The 21,737-nt window shown below is 40.9% G+C and overlaps 2 protein-coding genes across 3 annotated transcripts in view; both read left to right on the top strand.

Annotated features, from left to right (window-relative positions):
• Positions 1-12,076, top strand: part of tnpo1 (transportin 1) — a 34,782-nt gene extending 22,706 nt beyond the window's left edge. The window contains exons 11-25 of the mRNA XM_030064778.1: positions 309-480; positions 708-860; positions 984-1,209; positions 1,827-1,998; positions 3,375-3,461; positions 3,553-3,660; positions 4,000-4,158; positions 4,248-4,335; positions 4,425-4,523; positions 4,631-4,726; positions 6,743-6,818; positions 7,888-7,987; positions 8,084-8,158; positions 8,442-8,581; positions 8,712-12,076. Coding sequence (XP_029920638.1) covers positions 309-480; positions 708-860; positions 984-1,209; positions 1,827-1,998; positions 3,375-3,461; positions 3,553-3,660; positions 4,000-4,158; positions 4,248-4,335; positions 4,425-4,523; positions 4,631-4,726; positions 6,743-6,818; positions 7,888-7,987; positions 8,084-8,158; positions 8,442-8,549 — 1,719 coding nt within the window. The 3' untranslated portion in view covers positions 8,550-8,581; positions 8,712-12,076. The remainder of the gene's footprint in view (positions 1-308; positions 481-707; positions 861-983; positions 1,210-1,826; positions 1,999-3,374; positions 3,462-3,552; positions 3,661-3,999; positions 4,159-4,247; positions 4,336-4,424; positions 4,524-4,630; positions 4,727-6,742; positions 6,819-7,887; positions 7,988-8,083; positions 8,159-8,441; positions 8,582-8,711) is intronic.
• Positions 12,077-14,793: 2,717 nt separating this feature from the next.
• fcho2 (FCH and mu domain containing endocytic adaptor 2) overlaps positions 14,794-21,737 on the top strand; it is a 44,828-nt gene continuing 37,884 nt past the window's right edge. The window contains exon 1 of one of the 2 annotated variants that reach the window (XM_030064779.1): positions 14,794-14,986. In XM_030064779.1, coding sequence (XP_029920639.1) covers positions 14,954-14,986 — 33 coding nt within the window. In that variant the 5' untranslated portion in view covers positions 14,794-14,953. The remainder of the gene's footprint in view (positions 14,987-21,737) is intronic. The other variant, XM_030064780.1, reaches the window with a different exon arrangement.

Raw genomic sequence — 21,737 nt, forward strand, 5'->3', positions numbered from 1 at the left:
TTCTGGATAGAAAACTTTCCATTCAGCGGGCCACAGGTTGTCTTGTCATTTTGTCTGTTATTGGTATTCGCAATCTTGGTGCTGGAAGCATCCACTGAATCAGAATTAGAAATACTTTGTTGATCACCGAGGGGAAATTGGGTTATCAAGTGTGACATTGTATGGGGTCAAGGGCCAAAAGTGGCTCAAAGCGCAACTTTGCTTAAAATTTGTGTTCATTTTTTGAATAACGTGCTAAGGCCGTCAAATGGAGGACATGTAAATGCATTAATTTTGACAAACCCTAATATTTTTATATATGCCATCAGGGTGACATTGAAGAAGATGAGGCCATCCCTGACAACGAGCAAGACATCAGACCACGCTTTCATCGCTCGCGCACAGTTGCCCAGCAGCATGAGGGAGATGGGATTGAGGATGAGGAAGACGATGACGATGACGAACTGGATGATGATGACACTATCTCTGACTGGAACCTACGTGAGTTCAATTCCTTTATTCACAAGCTTCTCCCCTTAATCTGCTCCTTCCGGCTCCTACTTTTGTTGCCATACTCCTATCTCTCTACAGTCTGACTCCTTGGAGCTAGAGAGTGAACATTGTTTGGTAAATGAGGTACCCTATGTTTGTGTGCGCTGTACTTGTTACGTCTGTCTGTACATGTGTGTGTGTTTGTTTGTATGTATGTCTCTCTTTCCACATGTTAGGTAAGTGTTCAGCCGCAGCGTTGGATGTGCTGGCCAACGTGTTCAGGGATGACCTGTTGCTGCACATTCTGCCTCTACTCAAAGAGCTCCTTTTCCATCCGGAGTGGGTAATTAAGGAGTCCGGCATCCTGGTTCTGGGAGCTATCGCTGAGGGTAAGACCTGTGGCAGTGGAAAAAGGAAAGAAAGTGGTGGTTGTGGGGTAATTACTGGAAGTACTCTCCCCCAAGAAATGTTGGCTTGAAATTTGAGACGCGGCTCTTTTCCCAATCCCCCAGGCTGCATGCAGGGCATGATCCCTTACCTGCCCGAGCTTATTCCCCATCTCATCCAGTGTCTGTCAGACAAGAAGGCCCTGGTGCGTTCCATCACCTGCTGGACCCTTAGCCGCTATGCCCACTGGGTTGTCAGCCAGCCCCCGGATATCCACCTGAAACCCCTCATGACAGAGCTGCTTAAACGCATTCTGGACAGCAACAAACGTGTGCAGGAGGCTGCGTGCAGGTGAGAGCCATATTTGGTTTATTGGCTTGTCACTGATTACCAATCCTGTACATTTAAGGGCTTTTTCACATGTTGCTGCCACGGTTTCCACTCGTCATGGAATATCTGGAATATAATTTTTGAGGTGCATTCTGGCCAGGGAAAGATACGAGTTTGATGAATTATCCGGGAAAATCACAGATTTGTACCAGAGATGTACCATTATTCAGTTTGCTTCACACAGATGGAGTTTTTATACACTGTTAGGCCACCTCTCTGCAGTATGCCCAATTGTAGTGGAAGCAGATTGTTCACTTCTTTACAGATTTTCAGAGAGCTCTGGAAAACAACACCACCAAACAGAGAAGAAATAACATTTGAAGGTCGAGGAAGTACTCTGACTTGTTCATGGAAAGTCCTTAAAAAGCTGTGCAATTTTACGTTAAGGTCAGAATGGGAACGCTGTACTACATTAGGGTACTCTCACCCCGCCCCCCTCACTCACACACACACCTACACACACTCACACACAGACATTTTTTCCTAGGGGTATTGAGATGTGATGGTAAGAGTTTTCAGTCACACACTGCTTCCTGTGCAGTACTCACTTCCCTCTCATCTTAATCTCTCTCCACCAGTGCCTTTGCCACTTTGGAGGAGGAGGCGTGTACAGAGCTTGTGCCCTACCTGGCATACATTCTGGACACACTGGTGTTTGCTTTCAGCAAGTATCAGCACAAAAATCTACTTATTCTCTACGATGCCATAGGAACACTTGCAGACTCCGTGGGTCACCATCTCAATAAACCGGTATGTTTACTCATGAACTTGGTTATGAAATTAATAGCAGATTCTACTAACTCCTTATCCCTGATTTTGCATATGCAGTGCTAGTTATGGTAAGTATACCCTCTGAAATTATAATGGAAGCATTTTTACATGTCTTAAGGGCAAATAAACATCAAGGAATGCCCTGCCCTCCGTGGCCATATTTGTATGGCACTCTAACACTCATGAATGCCTAGGAATGGCACCCCAGAAGCATTTGCTGTGCTAATTAGCTATGACTCACAGGAGCAGTTGTCCCCAGGCTAGCTGTGCTAGTGTTGGCAAAGTGAGTCAGGAAGAGACCTGTGCACTCTCAGCAGTCGATCCGTTCACCTCTAAAGAAAATACGATTCCACTGATTATCTGGCTGATGAAGACACTGCTGGGTGTTATGTTTATCATATAACCATCATTATCAGACTTATTGGGAATTTGGCGGGGGGGTTGGAGGGAGTTGCAGCAAAGGTGGAAAGGTTGCTCCCAAGCTATAAAAGCAGGCCCATAGGTGGGTTTGGCATGCTACTCCTCCAGGAGTCATGCTTAAGGACAGTCAGGCTCTCACAACTTAAATAGTGATAGTTATTCAGTTTAATGTGTTTTAGGGAAATATTTGTACTCTGCAGCCACTTAGGTTCCCCCTCACATTTATGAGAGCTTTAATTGTCTGCATCTGACAGTTCCAGCATGGTACAAATTGTTCTTTGTTGGGGTCTTATAGGATGTAACACCATTCAACTATTTTGGCCTTGTTGGTACTTTATGTTGTGTCTTTCTACCATACATTGGATTTGTAATACACAGATAAGCATGGTGATAAGGACTGGTAGGTTAGGTGAGCATGTACAAGTAGAAAGCTCATCTGCAGCCCGTCATTTAGAATAAACACCAATATGTTGGTAGAACAGTAGAAATCTGTATGGGAAAAATGTATTTGCTGTTCGGACATAATTTGGAAAAGACTTGCAGTCTGTGTTTGTAGAGGCACACTTGTGACAACTCATGCTGTGTCCTTTTTACCTGAGGTACATATGCAGCCTATAGGTTTCACAAGCTTATAAATGCACAAATACTAATACTTTCTATTAGGCTTGCGTCATCGTTTATACAACAGCATCATCCAATTGACCAATCATAGCATTGGTGATTGACGATTCCTTCACCGAGGGGGTACAGCATCGGCAGCTAAACTGGCAATCGCAGTGGATTCCGTCCATCAGCGATTGCCGATTCAATTCAACCTACTTTTTGTCAGTCTCATCACATACCTAACAATTTGATTATTTTCCCTTTAAACGGACAGCTTCAGTTATGCATGGTTGCAAAGTGTAATGACTTTAAGTGTTCTATGTTATTGTCAGGAATACATCCAGATGTTGATGCCCCCGCTAATCCAGAAATGGAACCAACTCAAGGATGAAGACAAGGATCTCTTCCCTTTGCTAGAAGTAAGTTGCTGAAGTATTGTTATCAGTCTCAGAAGTTTGCAGTGGCTTAGTGCGAGTCTGAAACCGTATGCATCCCATTTGCCTTCCCCAGTGCCTGTCATCTGTAGCCACTGCCCTGCAGAGTGGCTTCCTGCCCTACTGTGAGCCTGTATACCAGCGCTGTGTCAACCTAGTCCAGAAGACCCTTGCTCAGGCCATGGTGAGTCATTAAGGCCATCAAATCATACAGTACTCTCTCTCACACACACACACACACGCACAAAACGACTCTACACTTTGCTGTGTATACAAAATGAAGACATAGAACTCCTGGACTACCCCCATGTTCCTACACCAAAGTCCTTTGAATTCAGTCAACAGTTCAGTGAGTGCCCAATGCTCTCTCTCTGCATTTTCTTTTTACTTAATTACTCAATATAATTAATAAATATAGAATATATAATTTCTTTGTCCTGGCCAACCCACTTTGTTTCAGTTGTGAAATCTGTTCTTTATGTTACATTTGATTTGACTTTTCTTGCTACTCTTTTTTTTTTAGCTTCATCAGTCTCAACCGGACCAGTACGAGGCCCCTGACAAGGACTTCATGATCGTGGCTTTAGATCTCCTTAGTGGACTGGCCGAGGGTTTGGGAGGCAACATTGAGCAGCTGGTTGCTCGCAGCAACATCCTGACTCTCATGTACCAGTGCATGCAGGTGAGAACTGTGAACGCTTGAAATTATTCAACATACACACAGGCTCTCTGGCATCACTGAACCTTGGTGCTCTTGGTCCATCTGTTCAGGATAAAATGCCAGAGGTGCGTCAGAGTTCCTTTGCTCTGCTTGGGGATCTGACGAAGGCTTGCTTCCAGCATGTCAAGCCATGTGTTGGTATGTATGGCACAGCTGACTCTGGTGAAGCACTGTTTGACAATCCGTTCATTGTCACTTCCTAAGTGTGCTCGCTTTCCTTCTTCTAGCTGATTTTATGCCCATTCTGGGTACTAATTTAAACCCAGAGCTAATATCAGTGTGCAACAATGCAACATGGGCAATCGGAGAAATATCTATACAAATGGGTGAGTGCCTCACTTATAAGACACTGTTCACAATATTGAAATACACACTCACAAAAGTGATCAGGCATGTAGCTTTTTTTATAAACGGTTTCTTCCTGTACCCACAGGGCCTGAAATGCAGCCTTACATTGCCATGGTGCTGCACCAGCTGGTGGAAATCATTAACAGGCCCAACACCCCAAAGACTCTGCTGGAGAACACAGGTACCACTCGGTGGCACTGCTGAGCCAGCCAGCCAGTTCGCCACACACACAGGGAGGTGCTCACACACAGGTCTATACAGCCAGGATTCACCACTCTCACCGGAGTGCCTGCCCTGCCTATTAATCTGTCTAAAAAGCTTCCCCAAGCTCTGAGCCTTACAGGTTTCGCTGGTTTCACTAAAGTATCCAAACTATTTCAGCCACTGATTTGTAACCTGGCAGTGTGGCCTCTGAACAGAGGGAGGAAAATGAAAAGAAAGTATGGGTAAGCTTGATAGTTTTTTTGCCCTGATGTGAAATTTTTTAATACTGAATTGAGCGAGCCATGTAAGTGCCCAGTCTTGGAATTAACTGATGTGGATTGACTGCACCATTAGGTTAAGCAGCATACTGAAATGAAACAAAATGCAAAGCATAGTGAGACAGATGGGTGAGTCCACAGCCTGACATGGTTAATTGTTACCTTAAACCCTTTTCAACAAACATAATATGTACTGAACACTTAAATAGTAACTACTCTTGAATGATTGAGAAAACACCGAAACCCGACTAAAAGCATTTTTGTGGTGCTGAGAGAAATGCAGAGCACTAGCCTAGAGCCTTCAAAAAACAGGGTTACACTCTGCTCTTGTTATCACACATTCAAGTAAAAAATCAGTTTTGATGAGTAAAGCGACTACTGATTTAAAAACAAAAAAGCCCCTATCAAAGCACTCTATGCAAGAGTCAAGTGTAACCTGCTTAAATAATGTAAAACTAGGGACTCTATAGATGTGTTCCTGTTTGTTTGTTGTCAGTTTATTTATTTGTTGCTTTTAGTTACTGTTCTTTAAATGTGGATGCATATCTGCCAATAGATGTTGAATGTTGTTAAGGATGGCAAATGTTTGATGCAGGATACGTGATAATCATAACTGAATCATGTCAATCTGGTTTCATGGGAGTTTGTCAAGAATCTGAAAGACAACCCCACTCTAATGTTAAACTAAATCAAATAATGTTAGTTTTAAATGCATGGATGCTCTTTTCATCTTTTCCATCTATAACCTTTCAATTTATCAAATGAAAACAAGACAGTGGGCCATAGCAAACAAAATTAAAATAAATAAGATCTGATGTTTTGGCTATGGCAGACCTGACTGTCTTATAAATCTGACAGAACCAGTTCACCACTGGAACTAAATTTGAATATGAATCTTAAGTAATGTCTTATGTAATGCCACAGATCAAGATGGGGGTCGCAGCAAATAATCATAGTCCATGGCGCCACCATCAGTTTGCCTCTGATCAGCTGATCCTGCACTGAACTGTATTTCTAATGAGCCTACCATCTGCTTTCTGCATGTGTCATTGGACTGTTCATAAATGCCTGTTTGTTAATGAGAATGTTGCATAGTTTTGTGTCTCTTAAACTTAGGTCCTCCCTCCTTCTCTGCCTCATAAGAACCTGCTGTGCTGGATACTAGTCTCCCTCCATGTAGTTGGCTTGGAGTAATCTGTCATTTCTTTTCAAAAGAAAAAAAAAACATTTCTGTTTCTTATTGAAAATTAACCTCTGTGAGTTTAAGGGAGAAATATCTGAAAGCCCAATTGAGCTGTTAATGTTTAGGCCGCTCAAACACACCTGCTTTTGTCTTACTCTGAGGCCTACATTTTAATCCAAGCTGATACATTTCAACATTTTTTAAAACAGACTTGCATAGAGGTTGAGTTTAATCCATATGATTTTTGAAAGTGGGATGCCATTGTTTGCCTTTTGATATTGATGTCTTGTCAAAGTGTTCTCCCTTAAACGTGTTGTTTGTTTTTTAGGGTGTCATATTTTACATTCCTCCCCATTACTTAGGGGGCAGTAATAATCAACACTAGTGAAATCTTCTGTTTATTATCATACACAGATTCTGTTGATTTATGTTTCTGAGTTGTTTGTTTTTTCTTTATTTTTCTCCTCCCCTCCTCATTGCTCATGTCTTGGTTGGCGTTTGGTGGTGTATAACCGTGATTGCGTTACCTTAGCAATAACAATTGGTCGTCTTGGTTACGTTTGTCCTCAAGAGGTGGCACCCATGCTACAGCAGTTTATAAGACCCTGGTGTGTATTATTCAATCTTTTTTTTTATTCATTTTCTCTACGCTTTTTTCTTATCTTCTTGTCTGTCTGCTGTTACTCTCTTTTCTCCTCTGTCGCTGTCTTCTCTCACTCCTCACTTTCCCTCTCAAAAGAAGTCGTTTCTGTTGGTTTTGTTTTGTTTTTTTTCCTTTATGAATCAGTTTGTTATCATTGCCAACCATGTGACTAACCCCTGTCCTCTTTTAGGTCCTACTTGTGATTTGTTTTGCCTCAGTAGCACCTTCATGTATTATACATTAATTTGTTTAATTTCCAGTTTTTGTCATTGTTAATTGTCGCTAACAACCTAAAAGGTGCATGGGATCAGATTGTCACATGCCTGCTGGTTCAACAAAAGAGAAAGGGAGCAATCTTTGCTGCAAAAGAGCATTCCCAAATCCCCTTCTCATTTAGTAGTTCTCCAGCTGCATGTGCCTGTCCCAGAATCACCCTAAACCTTCTCTAGTCAATCTTACAAAAAAAAATAAATAAACAAGTAATTTTATCTTCATGGTGCTATAGATGAGGTTTTCCTGAATACATTTTTCATAGGCAAAGCCTAAGTGAAGTTATTATAAGCACACAGAAATTAGTCATATGATAAACACCTAAGTGAAAATGTTTCTTTGAAGGTTTGTTTTATTTTAATGTTTGATGTGCATGTTTGCGTTGCTACTGTCCTAGGCCATATGAAAAAGATCATTTTCTCCCCACAAGAATGATTATTTGTAGTATGATGCTTATCTACTATCAAAATAGACTAAATATTGATAATATGTAAAAACCTAAACTGCCTATTGAAAAGTATTTGCATTAACAATGCAAGTTCATTGTTTTGGCATGACTATATTTATTAATTTGTCACAAACATTGATCTTTCTAATAAATACATACAGTATGTGTAGTTTGTTGCCTCATATATACTAAGAATTGTGCTATTTTTATATGAGAGTAGATAATACAAGTTTAAATCAATGTGGTGTTATTCTAAAACTGTTTCAAAGTAGCTTCTGACATGTTTGGTGATAAATTCGGTCGTCCATGTTTACAGGTGCACCTCTCTTCGAAATATAAGAGACAATGAGGAGAAAGACTCTGCTTTCCGAGGCATTTGCACTATGATCAGTGTAAATCCTGGAGGTGTAGTGCAGGTGAGCTCCAGCAGAAAGGCTTTCATCCCATCAGCTGCCCTGAAGCTTGACATGACTGAAGCCCTGTCTTGCCTCAACTCCTTCCTTTTCTTCCAGGATTTCATATTCTTCTGTGATGCAGTGGCCTCCTGGGTAAATCCAAAGGATGATCTACGTGACATGTTCTACAAGGTAAAGACTTAGAATTACTCATTGATGGCATACAGAACTTATTTTTGTTGTTTTTAGTTGTCTTTTATGCATAAAAGGTGGATTACTAGAACCCAGTACCACAGTATAAACAACAAGTTAAACATTAATGGAAAAAAAAAACTATTATATAATTGAGTGCAGTTAGTAACAATACTTTAAATACAATTAAATTAGTTACTAAACTAATGAAACTAGTGAAGCTAAAATAGTTTCAGTGTTTGGTTTGAACTTGGTATGAACTTCTGATGGTGTTTGATTTCAGATCCTTCATGGGTTTAAGGACCAGGTGGGAGAGGAGAACTGGAGGCGCTTCTCAGATCAGTTCCCCATGCCTCTCAAGGAACGGCTGGCAACCTTTTATGGGGTGTAATTGTTTCCATGGCAACGGGCCTCTTTGTTGGGGTCAGTTTCCTCTGTTATCGTTTGCTTGTCCAGAGAACTGAGGAAATGTCCAGATGTAGAAAATGCACCAAAATTGAAAAGCTGATTGGTAAGATGTAAGAATAATACCTACCTCTTCTTCTCCACACAGGTCACTCACTATGGGAGACAATATAGGGAACCTCTTTTACCCAGGGAACATGTTACCCTTTACTGCGGGGAAGGGTCTGCCAGCCGGGGGGAGGGACGGGGTGTGGACCCCTCCCTGACCTTGTGGACGGGGTGGGAGGGAGATGGTAGCCACAGCGCTCGATGCCCCCATGCACAGGCCGGGGGGAAGGGACTGGCGGAACAATCTTATCATGGGAGGAAAAATTATTTTAATCACTTAACATCTGGATCACAAATTATATATGTTTTTCTTTTTTTCTCTTTCCTTTTGTTTTGTATTACAAAAAATGTGATTTGCTCTCACCTGAGCTACTGAGAGGAAATTGAAACAGGAAATGAAGACAAATGAAGAGGTAAAATTTTGAGTTTACTCATACAGAAAGGTTATTGCAAGAAATTGTCTTAATAGAAGACATGCATTTTAATCACTTTATGTCAGGCGATACTCCAGATGAGATAAATTAGGATTGAATTCTACCAGGGAAGTAACAGATGGTTCTAAAATCAGGACATAGCATGGAAAATGAGGAGCTAGGCCCAATATGAGATATTTTTGTCTTCAGATTCAAGGCTAGCTTTTAGCTAAGGCATAGGAGCTGGTGATAATACATTATATTGGATCTGACCTTGGAGAAAATACATTGCCATGCTACATATCACAAAAAGACTACCTTGTCATCTTTATAGGTATCAGTCACATACTTCCAGTGATGTGAAGTGTTCATATTCTTAGGCAGGGCAAAGGCTTTTCAGCGTCGCTGGAGAGCACAAGATTTTGTTTTAATTAAGAGCAACTTGTCTGGGAATAGGTAGCATGCTTGCATTAAAGTGGGAAGCTGTAGAACATTAGTGATGTGTGTTGCATTTGATAGCTGTCATTGCCCTGAGATGAGGTTCTTCTTAGACCTTGTAGTTTAAAAATCACTTTAATTTGTCTTGGTCCTCAACCAGAAAATTACAGTGGTCAACTGTTTTGTAGCATGACTGGGTATACAAACAGAAATCAGGCAATACGTAACGTCTTGGCTGTGACTCTTAAAGACGGGCGAGGCGCGTGCAGATCAGTTTGTGGCTCTGGAGTGAATCTCTAAATTTGGTAATGTGCTGTGAATGCACCGACATTCATCAGCAAGCATATCAATGCTCCAGATGCTGACAAGGCTTTATATTGTCTGAGTAAAGCTGGGGGAATAGTGCGCAGGTTAGCATCCTGTGTAGACGTCATCCTTTTTTCTTTTTAATTTTATTTTTTCCCTGGACTATACGAGACAAATCCTGTCTTTGGTGATGTTTGTGACTTTGGCTGTCGGAACCATACAAAACATCGAATCAATGTTAAATATGTTTCTTTTTCAATGTACTGAGGTTTTGTTACTGGTTGTTTCGCTTTTTGTGCTAAAAGCATGATCTTGAGGATGACTGTAATGTTTTGGAGTGATTGTGTTTCGTGGGGTACTTGAATGCTTGATCCCTTGCATGTTGGTGGCCCCTCACAGCCCAATATATTTTGGGAAGGGGATCATGGGGGAGGGGGGCTTCAATTACACTTTAAAGTTAAAGATTTACATAGCGACACTGGGATTTCTTTTCTGAACTTCACTCAAACCTGCTGGAGCGTTCTCCCCGACTTTTACCCTGTATGTGTTGTTTTAAAATACTGTGAAACTGCAACAATGTTCTGGTTTTAGTTTGTTTTGCTTTGCTCTGTTCTTATGTATTTTTAAGTGTTGAAGTGTATAAAGTCACAGATAGCCTGAATGTATTCCATGATGAGGTGGAGTGGTAGCAAGTTTTTTTTTCTTCTAAATGCCTAAACACATCATCTTTCCTCTGCTGGCCAGAGTAATAATTATAGTATTTAACCCCTTAAAATGCACATACCATGCACTTATTTAAATTGCAAATGTACTAAATTAATGTTGTAGCCACATCCTGAGGCAATATGAGCTTAATGTTAACACCAACCATTAACAAAGTATTGCTGTTAGACTTTCCTCACATAATGCAATAAGTATCTTAATACAGTTAGGTTGCTAGATTGTACAAATGACAAGTCTTATTAATCTGAGATATTTCATGTTATGAATAGTGTAGTTTTCTTATCAGATCTAAGCAAAATAAACATTTGAAGTTGAAAGTGGTGAATACTGGATATAATGCATCATGGAATACAGAGGCATGTGTGCGTGCACATGCGCTTGTTTGTGCCACATCATTTTGTGTCCTGAAGTTGAAATGATTTTGTCTGTGTCACATTCCAGATGTTCGGCGTGCAAAAAAAAAAAAAAAAACTTAAGAGTTGTAGCTCGACGGGGTTTTTTTAATACACAGCCCTGTCATCCTTTATTTGGAAAAGCGTAAGCCTAAACACAGAATGAAACAATCACCATTACTGTGCTGTATCTCTGAATTGACTGCTGCTATACATTGTAGTTGTTTCACTACTTGAATATGTGTTTTAGTAACCTCAGGTCGTCTTTGTTTAATGTTGTCCCAATTTGTTGATCTTTTTTCCATATGTATGCCTTTTTCCATCTCTTTTAACGGATGAGAATAGCAAACCTCTCCTGCTTCATAACCGGAAATGGGTATCAGTGGGTGTTGTTAATTGACATTAGTGTTTTTATGTGTGTGCAACGCTGCTAGTTCACAAATGTGATGCTGTAATTACATACACAGGATTATAAGGCAGAGGAGGAGAATCAATTGGAAATGGTAACTTGCACATATTTTATGTATTTTTTGTCAAGTGTGATTGTAAGCAAATTTTAGTAGATGTATAGTCCAGTGTACACAATGCCTTGAGAGCAACTACTTTAAGAGGTTCTGTTGGTGTTTTGCAATAGATATATATTTGAAGTAAAAGGAGAAAAAAAGCATTAATAGGTTGACAGCTTGGTATAAATGAATAACAATGTTTCCAAATTGAAGTTTGACTGATATTTTGAACATTTCTATGAAGCTTTATTGAAAATTTGTCTTTTCTAAAGCATCCACCAATACAATGGAATGTGTAGACAAACGACTCCTCCTGTACTCTGATTTCCATTTAGTCTTGAAACTTGATTAGACTTTCTGCCTTCATCATTTTCGCTATTATTAGAAGAAGAAAAAAAAACATCATTTTGATAGACATGGTTTGATTTTTTTTTTCCTCCATTTTTTTATAAGCTGCTGAATTTTAAAGAAGTAATACTAATGGGGCCACCAAATATTTTGGATCATGCAAAGAGTCTATATTGTACTGTAGTAATTTTGTAACAATATTTGTAAGATGATGTAGTGGGTGTGACTGGTTACCATTGCTTGAAACTGTACATTGTCAGAATAAATTGTTTACACTAATATGAGACTCTGTTTTGTATCCCCCCCCCCCCCCCCCCCCCCCCCCAGCTTATATGGAGATACAGGAGAGAGGGAGAAATGTTTGGTAGCTAGCACCCAAAACATGGATGCTGAATGGCATCTCTACCAATTCTCATAGCCGCTTTCTGGCCTTAATGTCCTTCACAACTTCACAACCTCAGTCTAATGATGTCACTCCACCAGGGTAATCTGCTTTAGTGTCACATTTGGCCTCGCAGACAGTGTCACATTATGTAATGAAACGGCTCAACTGCGTGATTATCAAATGTCCTTTAGATAATTTTCCAACATCTGAAGCTTGATGTGATGGACCACATTCAAGGTGATTCTCAGAAGATATGAAAGACACTGTCCTAAATAGACCATGCAATAATCTTTGTTGGGGGGAACGGGTGGGGTGGGAGGACATGTAAATGAAGCAACAAAGGTCACCTTTCTGAAAAAAGCCATGTTTTGAATGAGATGAAAGATTTGATTCAGGACAGTGATTTCTAAAGGTGTTTGAGAACACAGAAACAGCTTAGTTGACTGGACCTGATAATAAAACAGGTTCTACCATCAGCCAGGTTCTATTTATAAGTTAGTGTAAAAAAAAAAAAAAAAAAAGCATGATAACATCACATACTAAGATGAAAATGCATTAAATTCTACTTTTGACTGAACCTGGAAGGCAGTTAACAAACAGAAAGTGAGGTGGGTTTTGGTGTAAGGATGGACCTTAATGAGTGGAAAAGTTTCAGATATCTTTATTTAATCACTGTGTTTTTCTACTGAAGTTTGTTCTTGGAGCCTAATCTTCAGAAAACAAGTGTGTAAGCTACAACTGGCTTTCTGCAGGCATTGCATCCTCAGTTACTGCTGGTTTCTGTGGACCCGCAGATGGTTAACCTCACTGTTGGCTTCTTTGGGTTTGGCAGTCCAAAAAGAAGCACAAAGCAACGTAATAGTGCCAACATTTGAAATAAAAACTCAAACTGCTGCAGGTTTAATGGAAAAGTTACAGAAACCGAGGCCAGCTGGTGGAGTCTCTGCAGAATCTGCAGGAGCCTGGCAGCATCAACCACATCAGTACAACTCAAGCTTTGATTTTGTTTTTCGTCGTGGTTGGCGAGGCTAAAGCCATGAAAGTGATCTGTCACTTGGTTACATTTTCACTTTCTAGAGGCAGCCTGACTCGCACAAATAGAGACTAGACAAATCAGAAGCAGTAAGAGTTACTCAATTTACAATGTATTTTGCATGTAACCGTGCAAAATACATTAATGTTGCAAAACAAAATGTTGCACATGCTGTAACAGGTTTGTGTTGTGGTTTAGTTGGCACTCAGTCAGCTGGTGAAGTCTCAGCTTGTTTTACGCCCTACACACAAACAAAAACAAAAAGGCCTGTCTGCCTAAAAGTATAATTAAATGCTTCCCAAGCAAACCAATTATGAACCATCCCTTATGCTGCTTTCAAATGCTCCTATCTTGTCGGAAATATCATTTCACAGTTGAGCACATATGCACGACCCAGCAAGCCGAGAAAAGACGTCTGGAAAACTTAGATAATGGACTTGTTAAGATGAGGCCTTCAGGGGCAGAGATGGTGGAAAACAACTGATAGCAAAACTGTTTTAGATTGATAAAGATTTTTGGTTCCACTTTTTCCCTGCATTTTTCTCTTTTTTTACTCAGCCACTACAGCACAGAGCAGGTCAGTGTTACTTTTTTCTTACTTACTTAATGAGGCTTATTGAAAGCACGGGTGGAAGTAACCGATTACATTTACTCATGTGGCTGCATGTTGAGTAGCTTTTTGTGTACTTTTTGTACTTTTTTTTGGTTGTGTTTTTAAATCAGCACTTTTGCTTTTGCTTGAGTACATTTTTGCAGAAGTATTGTTCTTAGCTACACTGAAACACTTAAGTTTCAAGTAAAAAAAAAAAAATGGATTGCATAGTTTAACAAACTGTGGATCTGTTCACTGTAAATCTGCAGAGATGAGAAGAAAAATCTGGCTTTCTTTTAATGGAATTTCAAATTAGGAGAGCCTAGTTTGCACTCCCATCCTTTTAGAGTTGATTGCAAAAGATTACATCTGGGAATAACTGTGTCAGGGTGCATTGTGCAAAAGTGCTGAGGGTTGATTGAAGTGAGGATCCTGTAGACTCAACTGACAAATGTCTACATGGTTCTCAACTTAATGATAATATTCCCCCCTTTTCCAGTTATTCCAGTTAATCTAAATGGTCCGCACTTCAATCTGATTTTTCATCGCGCACCTTTCACTGGAAAATTGGAAAAACAAGATTCCTGTTCTCATCTTTGCTGACCGAGCTTTTATTGTGAAAGGTCCTACAATCTGTCATTGATCATTTGCTCTCTATTATGGACGCGATTTAAATTGTAGTGAAGTGTAAAACTCAAGCAACAGTGTCCTTAAGCAAAAGGGAAATAACCGACTTAAACAACAAGACAAGTACACAAAAAAGCCTCTCAATCACAGAAAAGTCAGTAAATGTAATTACTTCCACCTTTGACAATGCCCTACTTCAAACCATCACGCCTGTAACGTACGAGCTTTGGAGGACTACGTGAAGGCGGCACTTGGCCCTGCCGCTCTCCGTCGCTGCCGCTCCGCCATGGGGAGCGCTGTTTCTCCCAACAAGCTCACTCTGAATTTGTAAGCGGGGACAAACGTGAACCAGCCGAGCGGAGGTGGAGTCTGGGGTGGGAAGGGAGAAGAAAGGGGAGAGGAGGAAAACGGGGAGAAGGCAGATACAACAGAAACGGGGGGAGGACGGCGGAGCAATTACGCGTATAGAAGTCGCCTTGCAACAAATTTCACCGCCGCGGCGAACAGGAACAAAGCAAGATGATAACGCCTTACTTCCTGGAGAATTTCTGGGTAAGTGGTGTTTTTTATTGAATTTGTTTACACCGGCGCTATTCCCTTATTATTGTCCGGCTGATATTTCCTCCCTATCATGGTGCATGTCAGTCAGGAATCAACAATTGTTCAGTTTTTTATGGGGGTAGCCGCCCGGTTCATTGGCTAGCTCCATTGAAAACCGCGTTCTCCCGCTGCCCGCCAGAGTTATTCACTCGGCAACCCCATGCCCGTCGTAAATTTTCCTCGGCGATTACTATTTTGCCACCCCGGGGATTGGGCCTCTGTAAACCCAACTAACTTGAGAGCTCAAGGAATCCGCCCCTCCTCTTCTAATTGGCCGCTAGAACCTGACTTGGAATGTTTATGGCCGTTTCCTTAAAAGCGATTGGCCGCTGCGGCTGTCAATCTTGGCTCTGGGCCGTACGCGTCGTTTTCTTCCGTAACAAAGTTTCAGTGAGAGACCAGATGTTTAGTAAGTTAGAGAGCAGTTTTTAAAAGCCAAATTCACCCAGATACCGTCGGACAGTCAAATGTAGTTTCACGGCTGAAGCTGTAGTGTCTAAAACAGTGTTTGCCTGTGCGCGGCGTGTCACTGTTAACCGCACAGACTTCATTTTCCCCAAGATTATATTTGACGTGGCTACCATGTAGCAGGTTGAAAAGAAGTCAGGTCTGCATAGTATGAATTCCGTCCTCACTTGTTACATCTAACCATCGATATATCAGTCCGCTTTCTTCGTTTTTCTTGCTTTGTTTCTTACTGCAAGACAATAAAATCACCGCGTCAGCCTTAGCAAAAAATGAGACCAACTCTTTACTGTCATCCCTGCACATTAGGCCTAGATTATAGGCTATTGTTCCATAATTTGTGCCCTGTATATCTTAAATAGGTATCTTACACTACTAGCTGCACCACGCACACACCGAAGAATGCATTGTGTTTTAGATTATTACAGGCTTATAAGTTGAATAGTTAAACATGCTGACACCTCTGGCTGAGACCAGCTTTTCTCTCTCCTGTGGGACCAGGCAGGTTTGGAGAGCTGCCATACAGAAATGGAATCACCGAGGAAGTGACAGCACATACTGGTCACATACTAGTTAATGAGTGCTTTGCTTTGTTATTTATCAATTATCAAGTGTACTTACCACTCCCAGAAACGTGAGCCTGAGTTTGCCTTAGCCTGCATGCTGCCAACACATGTAACCTATAGGCTGTATCAGTAATAAAGGCATGGATAGCCTCTTGTAGGTAAACAAATGTCCATGCGTTGCAACAACAACAATAATTACAATAATAATAGGTCTTTTTTTTTTTAATGTAGACAGTCTAGGGCGGGATGATATGCTGTACTAATACCTTGATATTCATAATGTGACCATATTGTTTAGGCTAACTATTTGTGCTTTCACCAAAATTTCCTCCGTGAGATTTTGGATAAGCAATCATTGGTAATGTGCATGTGATGACAAAGCATAATCGCATAAATAATTTTGAGCTAAAACCGTCTAATACGTTCATCAAATTGCAACCCTTTACTGTAATGCAGTGTTTAAAACCAGGAATAGACTTATGCTATATCACTATTGGATATTATGATATCCAAACCAGTATCTAGTCTTGTGTTATGATATGGATATAACATCGACAGCCCTGCTTGACACCTTTCTTTACCTTGGTATTCTATGTCGTTCTGTTTGTAAATCACTTCATTTATTCTCGGTGAAGCCCTTAGGGAAGCTCTGCCAGAGAGAAAGATGATAAGATGAACTTGGTTGGGAGGTGACACACAGGAAGTGTACTCTTCAGTGGAAGAAGTAAGGCTTTAAAGTGAACCTGTCGGACTCAAAAGCCATTTTATAAAGAACACGCCACGATCGTTTCATTATTAACTAAAGCCAAGCCAAGACACTCCTGTCCCCTCAATCTGCCCTTTGTGCCCCGCAATGAGACACAAGAGAATCCAGTGATGGCATAGATCAGCTGTGTAATTAACATGCAGGGCGCACGCACACACACACACTTGGCATTTGGAGATGCATCCCTTTCTCCCCTGACCTAAGTTACAAATCATCACATTAACAAACAGAAAGATAAACACACACAGTGAGCTGTTAAATATTCAGTTTTCTGGCCTAAAGCACATGTGAGTGCACATATACCACACACACACACACACACACACACACACACACACACACACACATATATACATACATTTATTTTCCCTATCTCCCACACTCTGGTATTTTTGAAACATTTTGGTGCTCCTTTTTCCTTGGCGGTATCGTTAGCTTCAGTCTCTGATGTGGAGAGCATCTCCCCTCAGCTGAAAAAACAAGTGGCTTAGGAATCAAGAGCCTGTGCTGTTTTTCTGTCAAGGCTGCATCACTCGATGGGTCGCTGCAACATTTCCACTCACTAGATTTCTTTTGTACATCTTCAGAGGAATGTTTCTCTTTTTCTTTAAATATGTAAAAGTTGCCTTTTCTGCTGTGGCTTGCAGACGCTAGTATTCAGATCATATGGCTGTGTACGTAATATAACTGTTCCTACATGCACTTAAATGACTCAGTCAGATTGGTATGTCAGGTTAATCACAGTGCTAGGCAACACATGCATGTCTACCAGACTGTCATGAATGAATCTGTGATGAGCCGGAGTTTCATGTAGAGTCTGTCACCATTCAGCATCTCATGGGAAAATAAGATGGCAGTGAGATAAGCAAACAATGTTGATACAGCCAACAGCCCCAGGACAGCCTCTCTCTGCCTGCTGTCTGGAAGTGTGTGTGGTCGAATATGTTCCCACACTACAGACTGTGCAAGTTATACTGTCAAATTCATACAAGTTATGGTTAACTGGTTAGTTAGAAGTGCGTATTGTTCTACTAAAGCAAAATCAGGCGGCAATTGCAATGATAGACGGAGAATATTAGCTTCTTCTCTCTCAGTTGCTTCCTTTCTCTAAGCGGAGTCTCAAATAACAAGGTCACCGAGACATATATCATTTTCCATCTTGGTGTTTGGAGGCCGAGCCCACCATGCTCTCAGTTTTTGTTTTGAGTCAGTGTGTGGTTGTGTGGTTACAGCAAAGAGCCATGAGAACCAGAGGAGTCTCTTCAGTGATCCTTGGTATCTGGGGTGAAAAGGTTTTGGTCAACACTGACATTTGATTTGCAGAAGCAGAAATCTTGCCCCGCTGTGGATTTTTCTCACAGAATTGTGGATGCTGTCTCTTACACCTTGTATTTTAGCTCTCTTAAATTCCTACATGTGCACTGTATTTAGACAGGGTTAAATTGTGGCGGTCATAAGCCATGAGACAGTGGCCTGTTATGGTGTTTATCCTATTGCCGTGTATTTGATGTTGCTTCCTCAAGCAGCACACACACACACACACACACACACACACATATTGGTCAAGTTCTTTCTTCACTTAGGTTTACACCACAACCAAGCCGCGTCTGTGTGTGCGTTGCCACACACATACCCTGTGTGTGTTGTTGCTGGTCTGATGAGTTGTGACAGCTCAGTGCACTGCTCCCAGACTTCTCCTGGTCACATGACCCGAGGCAGACACTCTGATGTCATCCGGCTGTCTACCCCCTGAGTGCTCAGGGCTCCTGGGTCTGCAGGCTACACCAGGCCACCATTTACACGCTGTCTGGGGAGAGGGAGACTTGTTAAGCTGCCCTTAATGCTAAACGCCTCAGTGAAAGTGTGCAGTGCCGGCAGACTTTTTTTCTTTTTTTTTTTTCTACCCCACTGCTTTTGGTTAAACAGTCACTAAGAGTCAGTCAACCCGGAAATGAGAATTCCAACTTCTCTTCCAGTCCGACTTAGACAGAGACACTCTTAATCCAACCTGACTTTGTCCTGTTTGAGTGGGCACAGATAAATTATAGGGCCCAGGCTTCCTAAAGCATACTTAGTCCATACCTATAGTACATTTTGCACTGTTATATGATGAATATATATACTACATACCAAGTCAATGACTTTGGCAGGCATGACAAGTCAGGTTTTAATTGGTCAGCAACTCTAAGAGTAATTTTTTTTCTTTAGGTTTGTTTTTGAATTGTACTTGTTTTGAATATCGCATGCCATAGTGTTTCATTTAGGCAAACTTTGTTTTTACAGTATTATAAATTATGTCTCAGCCTTCTAAGTCATGACACAGTGACATTGCACAATTTAGGACATAGCTACTTGTTAAGTATTATTTGGCATTATTGGCCACAAAAAACAAATAGAAGTCAAAGCAAACAGACTGCATGGCACACAAAGTGTTGGTGAGCAAATTAGTTTGTCAGAGAAATTAAAAAAAGTCACGGATTACCTCCTATATCTGTATATTACAGCCTAAGTTAATATACACTCACACTGTTTTTCAGACTGGAGGGGAAGTGGATTCCTTAAGAGGCTGAATCAAGGCGGTTAGTTCCTTGTCCCAGTCCCGGGCGTTCAGGTTCTGCCACTTGGTTCTTAGTCTCCTGGTTTCATACTAACTCTCCTTATCTATACAATCTATACAATCATGCATATACTTCAGCGCCATCTGTATATTGTCATACTCATTCCATATGTATATTTTCACATCTCGTATCTCCTTTCCTTAGGTTAGCCCTTATTGTATTTTTTGAGTCTTTAGTCTTATAGTCTCTATTGTATATTTTTAGCCTTTATTCTTTTTTTAGTTAACTTTATTGTATGTTTCTACTGTTGCTGCTGGAACACCAGAATTTCCCTGGTTGGGATCAATAAAGTATATCTATCTATTTATCTATCTATCTATCTATCTATCTATCTATAGGCTAAATCACACACCGCATCTTATTGCTGACTGAAACTGTGGGCACGTCAAATTAAAGATAACTGTAAGATAAACACAGTTGTCTTTGTTATTAGAAGAATGGCACAGTATAATACTGAGAGAAAGCTAGACCTCTCTCACTGCCACGGCTGGCATAGCTGGCTGTCAGGCAACAATCGACTCCCCACACACAGGATATGGAAAGCGATGTCGTGCTATAACCGAGAGTATGAATTCCTACCCTTCTGCCAGACAGATGTCACATGACTAGCAGGAGCACTCCCTATCCTTTAAAGTGGTATTTCAGATTGAGGGTGTCAGCCATAGGTGACAAATTCTTGCACGTGTAAGATACCTGCCAATTACACACGTTCTTGCTCTGCATGTGCAGAATGCAGTAAATACTTTAAAGCAATCTTGGCTGAGTTTTTCTGGCTGTGGATGTATAACATAGAAATTCACCGGAGCCTTTCGATTAGGGATGCATGATAATATCGGCACGTCATCGTTATGGGCTGATAAAGGCTTTACACTGAAATATCAGCATGGCCCAAAATGAAAGCTTCTGCCGATATTGCCTGTAGATTCCTCCAAGAAGGATGAATCTAACAGTTTTGGTTGGAAAAAAATTATCTAAAATAAATATGGCATATTTTACATTACTCAAGTTGAAGAAATTTACTTAGTTTGCCCAATGAATGTGTACATTTTGAAAATCTTTTTATTTTATGTCTGCATCTGTCAGTAAGATGAGTCAAAATAATATGTCAGTTCCACTACAGGAGAGACTCGATGCTCGTTGCAACTCGGTGGGAAAAGAAAATATCTGCATATATCAGCATATCAGACTTGGGCAAAAAATTATCATGCATCACTACTTTCAATACAACACTATGAATTTTACCCCCCTTCACTGTCTGCTCATTAGGAGTCTGTGTAGTGATTTCCCAAAAAGTGAATCAGGACTAAACAATGAGAGGAGGGAAAAATATCTTAAGAGTGTCTCAATGTAGTGTCGAAGCTGGCTCACTCATGCTCAGAGCATGTTCACATCAACAATCATATCTTTGAATCCTCATTGTTTCTCAATCAGAACAGAACTTCAGCACGGCAAGGCTAGAAATAGTTTTTTAAAATTGTTTTAGCGTGAATAAACGTATACACGTGAATTTTTGGCATATATAATGTTTTTGGCATATATAATTTCAGTGTGTTTTAATGCAGAGCCACGAGCTGTGTGAATGAGAGCTTTCCAGAGTCAATGAGAGCAGCTAACAGTAAGGCTGCCCATCTGGCACACTCCCTGGGTTTGAGTGAGTGAAACCACTGTTCCCAACATGAGCATTAGAGCACGTTCAGCCATTACGTAAACTGTCTAGTTTTGGGGCCATTTCTTCTTTTTTTTTCATTCAAAGCAAACAGTGTAAAAGACAACTTCTTTTCTACTTTTTGTGGGTCACACCGGAGTAGTAAAGGCCCTCAGCCAGGATTTAACATACATTAGTGCTGGATTCTGTTGATATCGCCGCTAATATTGGCACAGATTACATTTCGAGCAGTGGACACACCTTTCACGCTCTTTCCTTTTTTGAGCCCGATTAGTTCTTAGAAAGCCCGCTCTCAGCGGCTTAGTGTGCTGTTCCATGCAAAAGAACTGATTGACATGAGCGTGCCAGCCTCTCAGCATGGTATCTTTCACTGTCAGGGGTGGGGCACAGGGTTAAAAACCCCTCATTCTAAATCCAAGTGCAATGAGTGCGTCTGAATTTCACAATGTGTGGCTGGAATATTAATCACCCCTTACGTTGGCTTGTCAATGAGTCTCCGAATGAGGGCTTTGAGAAACTGTGCGGCACTGCGGTATCACCTCTCACTGGTGTTGCACACGCACAGGCGGTTGTACATTCCCAAACTGGTCCATGGACTAATATGGGGATTTATAGTTCACTT

The sequence above is a fragment of the Myripristis murdjan genome, chromosome 12 (genome assembly GCF_902150065.1).
Source record: "Myripristis murdjan chromosome 12, fMyrMur1.1, whole genome shotgun sequence".
Classification (NCBI taxonomy): Eukaryota; Metazoa; Chordata; class Actinopteri; order Holocentriformes; family Holocentridae; genus Myripristis; species Myripristis murdjan.